The 12,490-nt window shown below is 44.4% G+C and overlaps 1 protein-coding gene across 1 annotated transcript in view; it reads right to left on the bottom strand.

Annotated features, from left to right (window-relative positions):
- LOC122805378 (uridine-cytidine kinase-like 1) overlaps positions 1–12,490 on the bottom strand; it is a 1,023,926-nt gene that overhangs the window by 122,551 nt on the left and 888,885 nt on the right. Inside the window, exon 14 of the mRNA XM_044075479.1 lies at positions 11,671–11,827. Coding sequence (XP_043931414.1) covers positions 11,671–11,827 — 157 coding nt within the window. The remainder of the gene's footprint in view (positions 1–11,670; positions 11,828–12,490) is intronic.

Genomic DNA, 12,490 nt, shown 5'->3' on the forward strand with positions numbered 1-12,490 from the left:
ATACACTCATACTGGGCGACTTCAACTACTCCTCCATTAACTGGGAAAACTACCCATGTACCAATACACTTGCCCAACATTTCTGGAATTCATTAATTCCAATGCTCTGGACCAACTCATTCCTAACCCCCACTAGAGGTAGCAACATCCCTGATCTGGTCATTACTAACATGGGTGACCGTTACTCTGTAACGATAGTCAACTCCTCCCTGGTTAGATCCGACCACAAACTAATCACCTTGGAAATCCACCCTCCCCCCCAGCAAAGGTAACCACCATGAAAAACTTCTCCAAAGCTAACTTTCGGCTCCTAAAAACAGAGATGGCTAACTTCATGGCACCCATGCAATTGGAGAACAGCTGCATGACCACCAAATCCTACACTAATGCCCTGTATGAACATGTGCACAAATGCATGGATCTCGCCAGACCCAATAGAAACAAGACGCTCTCCTCAAAAAAAAAAAAAGGAAGCCAATCTGGTGGTCCCCTGCCATAAACAAACTCTACAACAGGAGGAGGAAACTGATGTGAAATAAGGTAAAGTCCAAGACTGGAAAAACTCCCTTAGCCTCAACAAAAAGATGAGATCCCTCATCAAATCCTCTAAAGCTAGCTATGAAAACAGAATTGCCACAGATAGTAAAGACAACCACAAGGCCTTCTATAGTTATGTGTAGAATCTCCACGGCAATACCCAGATTTGCTCGGAGCTGTTGCACTATGGCACCTCCTATACCGAGCCAACAGATATTGCCAATATACTGGCCGACAGATTCAGTGCCAAATTTACCCCTCTCCTGCCCTTCAAAGGACCAATCACAATACCGGTAGATTGCCAGGCACCCAGTATTACTGCTGCACGGGTTAAAACAGCACTGTCCAAAGCCAAGAATACAGCTTCTATGGGACTTGACAATATCTCTGAGTGTGTTCTACATGAACTACAGAGTGAACTGGCACCTCACCTGTGTGCCCTGTTCAATCACAGCCTCACCTCGGGCTTTGTCCCTACCGAATGGCGCATGCTACAGCCATCCCTCTCCACAAAGGAGGAGCGACTACAGACCCTGGGAACTATCGCCCCATTAGCCTGACAAGTTTGATATGCAAAGCTATGGAATGCATCATTATGGACCTAACAAAGATATAGGGAACCTCCAAACTATGGATCCCACACAGTTTGGTTTTGTGAAGGGTAGATCATGCCTGCTCAACCTGGTTGACTTCTTTGAGTTGGTCACCAGAGCTGTGGATGAAGGCAAGGTGGTTCATACATCCTACCTTGATCTGGCCAAGGCCTTTGATACCATTCCTCGCTCAGGAATCATAGAAAAACTCACTAAGCTAGGCATCAACCCCTATATCACTAGGTGGGTTGCAAACTGGCTCACAGATAGAACCCCCAGTGTGAAAGTAGTTGACTCCAAATCAGACTGCCGATTAGTCACGAGTGAAGTCCCACAGGGTTCGGTCCTGGGTCCTCTCCTGTTTAGTATCTACTTCTTTGAAGTCCAGGCCAACATGAAGGAACTCTGGCTGACAAAGTTCGCAGATGATTGCAAGTTGGGAGCCATAATTAACTCCCCAAGTGATGCTGACATCCTACAGAGACCAATGACTGGTGTCCGAACCATGGCCTTAAGCTCAATGCCAAAAAATGTGTCGTCATCCCCTTTGGGAAAAACCCGGTTCTCATGAATTACCACATCGATGGTAGTCCACTGAACACAGAAGGCGTCATAAGAGATCTGGGAACACAGGTTGACAGAAACCTCTCTTTTGACCATCACATTGGCACTGTGGTCAGAAAGTCCTTCTATGTGGCACATCTCATTACTAAGGGTTTTGCATCCATGAAGAAAGAGGTCATGGTCTCCCTCTACTCTTTCCTCATTAGGCTAATCATTGAGTACAATGCCCCATTTGGTATGTACCTCACTAGACACCTACAACTGGAGAGGCCGCAAAAATACCTCACAAAGAGGATCTTAGGCCTTAAACACTTGTCCTATATGGACAGACTCAAAAATCTCCAACTATTTTCTAGACTCATATTGCCTACTTAGAGGCAATCTCTGCTTGACTTACAAAGCCATGTCTGACCCAATGTTAGAAATGCTACATATAAAGAATCCCTCCGCACTACATGCTCCAGAGACCTCAACCTCATTACCACAATCAACAGAACAAGCTGGAGGGACAGGTTCATAACCCAGGGACTGCCCATGCTATGGAAGAGACTTCCCATACATGTCAAGCAGAGCGCCTCACTGGCCCTCTTCAAGAGAAATCTTGATGAGTGGATGGGAAATAGAAAATTCACCCCGGGGATCACTCCAGTGGCTCTACTTGACAGAGGCCTGGGAACTAATGTCGGGTGGCATGATGTCAGGGTAATCCTATGGGCTAGGCTTGTAAAGGCTCCAGTGCCATTAACCTAGTACACACCTATAAACCTAGGAGTAGTGTAAGTGGCAATTTAAAATGCTTTTCATTTGCGATAATTGTCAAACCAGACAGGCAAAGCCTGAGTCAAGCCCATCATCTTCAATTTACATAACACATAAAATGGTTCACTTCATTAGACGCCCAGCAAAAATTAAAAATGCTCTAGTAAGTACCTTTATCCAAACCTGAAAAGATAGAAATTAGTGACAGTGTATAAAAGATGTCTATGTACTGAAGCCATGCCATGCTGAGTGTCCCTAAAAGACCACCGCTGCAGTATTCATAACAAATGGGATTCCCTGCTGTGGAAGCCAATCATCCAGTCAGTCTACCAAAGCCTACCATTGCTTTAAGGTACACTAAATGTCACCTAAACTCCTCATGTAACGTAGGGCATAAAGGTGACGTTCAGGCATACCATCCTCAGAACTTCATTGCCACCAGTCCAAATGCTGTTTTTAACCGGTCTGTTTGCCTCCATCCGTTTTCTGCCGTTTTTCTTTCTGTATGTTTGTATTCTGGTGATTACTCCTGTTTTCTGAAGTCCTCACCGTTGCAGATAGGTACTCAGTTGGGGGTTTTGTTCTTTTTCTTGAAAGTTTTGTGGTATTTGGAGGGGGTTAATGTCATCCAGGAAGGGTAAATGCCAGTGTGGGAGACAGATTCCCCATAAAGACTGCCATGATAAGTGCCTTTTTTGCCTAGGAGTTTCTCACAATGATGCATCTTTTTCGATTTGTCACGACTTTCATCCTGAAAACCCTTCATAGCAGGCTTTCTTCCCTTTCATTGCATCTTGAGAACCAGTGTGTCTTAATCTTCTTGCTAACGATACTATGGATGAAACTTCCCGCCCAAATTTTCAGCCATCAGGGAAGAAGGTGAAAAACAGTAAGAACCGAATCTTCTGCTGTCCATCCTCTGCCGGGTGTTTCTCTTGAGGTCATTACAAACCCGGAGGTTCACCTGGCTGTATTGTCGGATGTCTGGTGCATCCGGGTTGGAGGTCGGTGAGGATCTGGCAAGCAGCACGTCCAACGAGGCTTTGCAGGTGTCTGTTTTAAACATTCAGAGGGAAGCAAAGTTAATTGTTTCCAAGAGGTCTAAGGGGGGTGGGGGAATCCACAGATTCTTAAGGAAGAAGTTCCTACTATGGTTATGGAATGCCATCCTGAGTCACAGCCTTCTCTGTTTTCTAGGGTGGATGTTCCCTTAAAAAAGGAACAGAAAACTAAACAGGTTTCTTCTGCTCCTAGGGATCCACAAAGTGAGTGGCAGGCCTTTACTGATGGGTAATTTAATGCTTTACTGAATGGAGAAGGTCAGATGGTAGTGGATTTTGCGAAAAGGATGGACATGGCTGTGGTGAATACGTATTTTAACAAGAGGGAGGAGCATAGGGTGACATACAAGACTGAAGGAAGATGCACACAGGTGGATTATAACTTATGTAGAAGGGCCAAGTCTGAAGGAGATTGGAGACTGTAAGGTGGTGGCAGGGGAAAGTGTAGTTAGGCAGCATAGAATGGTGGTTTGTAGGATGACATTGGTGATCAAGAAGAGGAGGATGAGTGTGAGGGCAGCACCAAGGATCAAATGATGGAAACTGAAAAAGGGTAATTGTGAGGTGAAGTTCAGGGAAGAGTTAAGACAGGCACTGGGTGGCAGTGAAGAGTTACCGAATAACTGGGTAACTACAGCAGAGCTAGTAAGAGAGATGGCTAGAAAGGTGCTTGGTGTGACATCTGGAAAGAGGAAGGAGGACAAGGAGACCTGGTGGTGGAATGAAGTAGTACAGGAGAGTATACAGAGAAACAGGTTGGCAAAAAAGAAGTAGGATTGTCAGAGAGATGAAGAAAGTAGACAAGAGTATATGGAGATGAGGTGCATGGCAAAGAGAGAGGTGGCAAAGGCTAAGGATAAGGCGTATGAAGAGTTGTATGAAAGGTTGGACACTAAGGAGGGAGAAAAGGACCTGTATCGATTGGCTAGACAGAGGGACCGAGCTAGTAAAGATGTGCAGCAGGTAGGGTGATAAAGGATAATGAGGGAAATGTACTCAAGCGAGGAGAGTGTGTTGAGCAGATGGAAAGAGTACTTTGAGGGGCTGATGAATGAAGAGAATGAGAGGGAGAGAAGGTTGGATGATGTGCGGATAGTGAATCATGAAGTGCAGTGGATTAGCAAGGAGGAAGTAAGGATAGCTATGAAGAGGATGAAGAATGGAAAGGCTGTTGGTCCAGATGACATACCTGTGGAAGCATGGAGGTATTTAGGTGAAATGGCAGTGGAATTTTTAACTAGACTGTTTAATGAAATCTTGGAAAGTGAGAGGATGCCTGAGGAATGGAGAAAAAGTGTTTTGGTACCGATTTTTAAGAATAAGGGTGATGTGCAGAGCTGTAGTAACTACAGAGGGATTAAGTTAATCAGTCACAGCATGAAGTTATGGGAAAGAGTAGTGGAAGCTAGGTTAAGAAGGGAGGTAATGATTAGTGATCAGCAGTATGGTTTCATGCCAGGAAAGAGCACTACAGATGCGATGTTTGCTCTGAGAGTGTTGATGGAGAAGTACAGAGAAGGTCAGAAAGAGTTGCATTGTGTCTTTGTGGATTTAGAGAAAGCATATGACAGGGTGCCTAGAGAGGAGTTGTGGTATTGTATGAGGAAGTCGGGAGTGGCAGAGAAGTTAAGTGTGGTACAGGATATGTACGTGGGTAGTGTGACAGCGGTGAGGTCTGCGGTGGGAGTGACGGATGCGTCTAAGGTGGAGGTGGGATTACATCAAGGATCAGCTCTGAGCCCTTTCTTATTTGCAATGGTGATGGACAGGTTGCCAGACGAGATCAGACAGGAGTCCTCATGGACTATGATGTTTGCAGACGACATTATGATCTGTAGTGAGAGTAGGGAACAGGTGGAGGAGACCCTGGAGAGGCAGAGATATACTCTACAGAGAAGAGGAATGAAGGTCATCAGGACTGAGACAGAATATATGTATGTGAATGAGAGGGAGGACAGAGGAATGGTGAGGATGCAGGGAGTAGAGGCGGCGAAGGTGGATGAGTTTAAGTACTTGGGATCAACAGTTCAGAGTAATGGTGAGTGTGGAAGAGGTGAAGAAGAGAGTACAGGCAGGGTGGAATGGGTGGAGAAGAGTGTCAGGAGTGATTTGTGACAGACGAGTACCAGTAAGAGTGAAAGGGAAGGTCTACAAGAGGGTAGTGAGACCAGCTATGTTATATGGGTTGGAGACAGCGGCATTGACAAAAAGGCAGGAGTCAGAGCTTGACGTGGCAGAGTTGAAGATGTTAAGATTTGCACTGGGTGTGATGAGGATGGACAGGATTACGAATAAGTATATTAGAGGGTCAGCCCAGGTTGGAAAGATTGGAGACAAAGCCAGAGAGGCAAGATTACATTGGTTTGGACATGTGCTGAGGAGGGATGCAGAGTATATTGGGAAAAAGATGTTAAGGATGAAGCTGCCAGGTAACAGGAAAAGAGGAAGGCCTACGATAAGGTTTACGGATGTGGTGAGAGAGGACATGCAGGTGGTTGGTGTGACAGAGCACGATGCAGAGGACAGGAAGAAATGGAAACAGTTGATCCGCTGTGGTGACCCCTAACCGGAGCAGCCAAAAGAAGAAGACTGTAGTAAGGCCTCCTTAAGGAGTTTTCGGTTCCTGCTCCTTCTTGGTCCTCTTCTACACCTAAAAGGCCCAGGGAATTGAATTCTTCTGAGGAAGAGTTGGATTCTGATGAAGAATCCCTTATGTATTCTACCCCAGATTCCTTCTCCTTTAGACTAAGGGTTTGAGGAGGAGGAATCTAACAGTCAAGATACTCCTTCCAAGGAAATTTCCTTTGGGGACAGTCTCTCTAAGATGATGGAATTTTTTTTAAGTGAGATTGTGCCCAGGTCTCTGACATCCATAACAGGTACTATGCGTTACTGCAGATGGAATCTCCTAAACCTGCGGCTATTCCTCCTGTTGTGGCTGCTTTACTGGATATTTTTTTCAAAATGTCTCTAAAGCCACCGATTCTCTAGCCCCTGCTCCCAAGAAGTCTGATGGGTTTTATAGGGTGCCTAAGGACTGTTCCTTTTTGATCAAATGTCCTGCTGCTGATCCCTCTGTGGTGTCTGTTGCCTCTGGAAAGTCATCTCAATTGCTTCCTTCGTCCAAGTTACTGCCTTCTGACAAGGACAGCAGAACCATGGACAGGCTGGGTAAGAAGATTTATACTTCGGCTACCCTAGCTTTTAGGGCTATTAATTATCGGACCCATATATCTAGGATATGTGCTGGCTGCTCTTTCTCAGGCATGTCAGCTTCTTTATGATCTTCCAGACTTAGAGTAAATCTTCTGCTCTTTCCTTACTAGGGACTTCCTCTCAAGTAGTTTGTCATTCCATCAAATGTAGTTATGATGCAGCAGATGCCTCTTCTAGACTGCTGCTTTTGGTTAAGTAATGAGGAGGAATTCTTGGCTTAGGCTTCAACCTTTGCCTGATGATATTAAGGCTAAGTTGATGGATGTTCCTCTAGATAATTAAGTTTTGTGTGGGGAAGCAGCTGCTGGTTTAAGTGTCGTCAGGATAAGGGGAAGGCCTTACAAGAACATAAACATGTGTTTGTTTCTCCTGTTCCTAAATTCCAGAGAAACTAGCCTTCTAAGCCAGCCTTTGTTCATAGGCAATCTCGCCCTCCTGCTAAAGGTAAAAAGGGTGGTAAACAGGCTCTTCCTGCTAAGGCCACTCAGACTGCAGGGATTCAAAAGCCTTCCTTTCCTGACAAACCAGGTGCTGTTTGACTATCCACCGGTTCCCAGCCGCATTCCTCTTTCTCTTCCTAGTTGGCTTTGAATCACTCAGGATTCTTGGGTTCTGTCAATCATTCATCAGGGGTACTTCATGTTGTGGATTTCCCATCCTCCTTTTATGGGCATTCCTCAAATTTCTTGGGAACAACTTCCTTTTTTCCCCCAGAGGTTCTTCGAGATCTCTTGTCTCAGGGTACTATTCAAGAGGTGCCTGTGTCCCAAAGAGGGAAGGGGTTTTATTCAAAGTTCCTAGTGTCCAGAAAAGAGGGCACTTTGAAACCAACTGTAGACCTGTCTTATCTAAACACTTTTCTGAAGGTGCCTTCTTTTTGGATGTTGTCCCTTCAAACCCTGTTTCCTTTCTTGCTCCCTCGAGCCTTTCTGGTGTCTCTGGATCTGAAGGATGCTTATCACCATATTCTGATCCATCCTCTTTTCGGGATGTTTTTGCATTTCTCTGTTGCTTCCTGGTATTTTCAGCTCTGAGCTTTGCTCTTTGGCCTTTTTACTGCTCCAAGGGTGTTCACCAAATGCCTTGCTCCTGTGATTGCTATCTGCAGGCTTCAAGGGATCCAACTATTTCCTTACTTGGACAACCTGCTGATTCAGGCATCCTCTCCAGAGGTCATTTTGCAAAATCTTAGTTTTGTCTTTACTCTTCTTCAAAACCTGAGGCTCACGATAAACTTCAAAAAGTCTTTCCTGACTCCTCCTCAGGATCATGTCTTTCTGGGTTGCAAGATTCAGACGGTGCCAATGCTGGCATCCCTTTCTCCTCCAAAGGCCTTAACTCTCATTTCTTACTTTCAAACGCTTCTTCACTTGGCCTCCATTACAGCCAGGGAGTTTTTGAGAGCGCTGGGTTTCATGCGTTCCACCATTCTGATGCTCCCACTTAGCAAACTCTCCATGAGGAAGTTCCACTGGTCGGTGTGACTCAACATGTTCATCCTCTAGACTTTACAGTTTTTCTTCTTCCTTGTCTCAAGAAGGAACTTCTATGGTGGATTCAGCAGCTGTCTCTGAATCCAGGCCTCCCTTTTCATCCTCTTCTTCCCTCTCAGGATCTGTTCACAGACGCTTCAGATGTGGGATGGGGAGCAACTTTTGGCCCCTGAAGTGTGGTCGCCTCGTCACCGGAAAGAGCACATAAACATCAAAGAGAAAGGAGCTCTTATGCTGGCTCTTCAGGCCTTTCATCCTCTTTTCTCTGGGGCTTCTCAAGGTACTCACAGACAACACCACAGTTATGTAATATATCAACAAACAGGCTGGCACTTCTGGTATCTGGCTGCTAAGTTTCAAGTGACTTTAGACAGTTTATATTCCTTCAGATCAGAACACATTGCGGCAAAACACTCTGAACAGGTCCTTCACTTAATCCTGAGAATGGATGCTTCACAGGAATGTATTTCTGGACACTGTTCACCAGTGGGGTACTCCTCAAGTAGATCTCTTTGCCTCCCCTCAGAGTAGATAACTTCCTCTGTTTCTTGCCACAGTCCCAGGTCCTCTGGTGTGGAAGGTGGACAACTTCTCATTTCCTTGGAAGGAGATGTTTCTTTATGCACTCCCCTGCCCTTCTCATTCAGAGAGTCCTGTTCAACATTCAACAGGATGCTCCCAAAATCCTGTTGGTGACCCCCTTTTGGCCACAACAGCACTGCTCCCTCTACTTTTGCATCTAGCCAAGGGCAAACATGAGAAGTTACATCACAGGGTGGATCTACTCATATGAGACAAGGGATCTCCCATCCATCCCCAACTGTCCACGCTTCAACTGACACTGTGGGTGATAGGGTTTGGATTCTTCATAGACACCTTTTTTCTGTGGACGTGCTGCAAGTCCTGCAGGAGGCCAGAAATCCTGCTTATCTACGTGGAAGAGGTTATCTATTTGGTATCTCTCTTGTAACCTGAACCCACTTACTGTGGATGTTCCTTTGGTTCTCTCATTTGTGTGTGCTGCTCAGTGCTGGTTTGGCCTATTCTTCTATTAAGGCCCACTTATCAGCTCTTTCTGCTTGTCTGCCTTTAACTCCTCCTTCAGCTTCTAGATTTGAGGCCAGGCAATTTTTTGAAGGTGTCCTTACCATTAGACCTCACAGGAAGCCTGTTCTTCCTCCCTGGGATCTTAATTTTGTTCTGGAGAAACTGACTCAGGCTCCTTTTCAGCCTGCTGTTTCAGCTTCCTTGCAACATTGTTCTTGGAAGACAGTTCTTTTGTTAGCTCTTACTTCTGCCAGACGGGTGTCTGGGTTGCAAGCCCTTATGGCTTGTCCACCTTTTTTGATGTTCCAAGAGGACAGGGTGCCCTTGAGCACTAATCTTTTTATGCCCAAGGTGGTTAAAGAGTTGACACAATCAGTCTATTAATTTGCCTACTTTTTCCTCCTCTCTGTAATCTGACAGTGAGAGGGTGCTGCATACCTTAGACGTGCATAGACAGCGGAGTTATTATTTGGATAAAACTAAAGCTATCAGAAAATCTGATCAGTTGTTTCCTTTCATCCTAGGTCTTTAGGACTGGGGATTTCAAAGGCCATTTCTTTTTGTTATACTTTACAAAGCGAAAGCCTTCCTTCTTCTGTAAAGCCTCATTTTACTAGAGCTGCAGCTTCTTCTGGTGCTTTTTTCAAGGGCTCAAACACTAATTCTATTCTTGAAGCAGTAACCTGGACTTCTGTGCATACTTTTATCAGACATTACAAGTTGGATGGTATCTCCAGATCTAGAGCTGGTTTGCTGATGCCATTCTTCATGGCTTCTTAGAGGGTTCTACTGCTGCTTCCTCCTCCCAAGTTTCTTCTTGAGCTTTGGCAATCTCAAATAAGTTATGAATACTGCAGCGGTGAATTTAAGTACACAGTACAGTTTTGTACAGTTTTGTAAAATCTTACCATAACATTAAATGTCCTTGGCTTCACTGCTGAAGTATTCACCCCCTCCCTCCATCCCCCTAGTTTTATTTCCCTCCTGGAAGTGCAGGTTCTCTTTGGCTTTCCTTATACTGCTGTTCCTACTGGGGCAATCAGTTCTGAGGATGGTACGCTTGAACATCATCTTTATGCCCTACGCTATGCGAGAAGCATTTAGATGATGGTCAACGTACCTTAAAGCAATGCCAGGCTTTGGTAGACTGGTTGGACGATGGGTTTCCACAGCAGGGAATCCCATAAGGTATGAACACTGCTGCGGTAAAGGCAAGAACATCTACTGTTATGGTAAGATTTTACACAACTGTACTTTTTACAGTCAGTCCTCTCTCTGCAAACTATTTTTTCAAAAAGTTTTAAATGTGATGGAGGTCAACAACATGCAGAAAAGGAGTGGGACAAAAACTAAGCAAAAGAAAGATTATGTTTTTTTCTGCAGAAGGGCGAAAACTGCATTAGTAAGAGGCAGGGTAAGGATATAAGCAACTGGACTTTTACTGGAGGAACCTGACATCAGAAGGACATGAAGATGCAACTCATTGTGGGGGATAGGAACAGAAATTTCACAAATCTGCAGTTGACACTGACTGGCAATTTTTTTTTTTTAAATGGCGAGGAAGCTTTGCAGAGGTGTCAAAACTGTTTCAGGATTAGATTCACATTAGTTACCTAGAATCTAAATCATGTGCTTTGGGGGTGGAGGAGGATGGAGAGATCCTAACAATGTACAAGTGTTCCTTAAAATTTCAACTGCTGAACCTACTTTTTTCAGCTTTCTTTCCTTTTAGTTCAATTATTAGGTCCTTTTTACAAAAGAACTTTACATTGTTACAATCTTTGTGAATATGCAGATGAATGATGACCTCCAGTTCTTTGTCGCAGAAGGATAAAGCCCTGATGGCTCGGAAGCTTGAAGAGCCATGCAGGGAAGGACGGGTGTAAGCAGGTTACTCCACCCCACCCCATCCTGAAGGGAGGGAGATGATGGTCCTGGTTTGTTGACTGCTCCCGTGAAATGGCCACCAAGACTTACCAGAGGACAAGGGCTTGAAGATCCAAAGCCAGTGATGGTACCTCTCAGAGTTGTGTGTGCAGAAGCACATGTCATGGGAAGAACGTAGGATGCCCCTCACTGTGATGTGACTGCCACGTCAGCCACAAGGCAGCAGTGTTAGGCGAATAAAAAGAGAAAACCGCAGATGCTATATGTATGATGGCTCCACTATCAGCTTTCACCCATGGCGTGGAGAAGGACCAATCAGTGGTGGAACATGATGGTCAGCAGGCAGGGAAAAAACATGTCCAGATTAATGATGTGTGCATTTTACTCAAGTATCATGGGAACTCTGAAAAATATTTAGTTTAAAAAAGATTTGCTATTACCACTACCAAAAAAGTATTTTTGTTGCTAAGTAAAATAATATAAACTAGCAAGAAAGTTTTTATTCGGCCGTACCTATTCCTGGAATAATATGAAACTCTCCATTGACTTTCTCGTCTACAGCTGTGGTGATGATGCGAACCCTTGGAAAAGCATACGCAATGGAGTGCACACCAGTCTCAGCCATCAGCAGTGAAATCAGGAAAATCTTATCTTCTTGGACATCATGATCCTACAACAAAAACAATTAAGTTGCTTCATTCCTTGTATGTTATTGCAAAATAAGAAACATTAACATAAAATTACATGACAAAAACTGTGTGTACTAATACAAAATGACAAAAAAAAATAAAATTAAGAGGAGGAAAAACTAAATTCATCTGCAACATTATCACCTCTGAGGACCTAACTCTCAATAAAAATGTCAGGTGTTATTTTTGTGCAAAAACAGAATGACTATGTGGTAAAACAGAGGTCCTTCATTATTCTGAAGCAAAAAGCACAAGAGCAAGATCAACTGGTGAAGTGTCCCGGATGTGACAAGCAAAAGCCTTTTACTTGGTTCATCTCATAAGTAAAGATATTGCATCCAGAAAAAAGGAGGGTATTACCTCTCTATACTCCTCCATCATTAGACCAATAATAGAGTATAACGTCCTGTTTGGTATGTACCTCTCCAAATATCTGCACCAACTGGAAAGGCCACAGAAATACCTCACAAAGAGAATTCATGGCCTCTAACACCTGTCCTGTGTGGACAGGCTCAAATCACTATCACACCAAACAAGATAACCAAGAGTCCAACAGTAATAACAGAAGAACCACTGGCCACAGCGACTGAATTCCAAGCTTTTATTGTCAACCAACAACAGTCTTTGCCAACAGGTTTAGCGCT

The sequence above is a fragment of the Protopterus annectens genome, chromosome 6.part1, assembly GCF_019279795.1.
Source record: "Protopterus annectens isolate FY-2018-M chromosome 6.part1, PAN1.0, whole genome shotgun sequence".
In the NCBI taxonomy this organism is placed as follows: Eukaryota; Metazoa; Chordata; order Ceratodontiformes; family Protopteridae; genus Protopterus; species Protopterus annectens.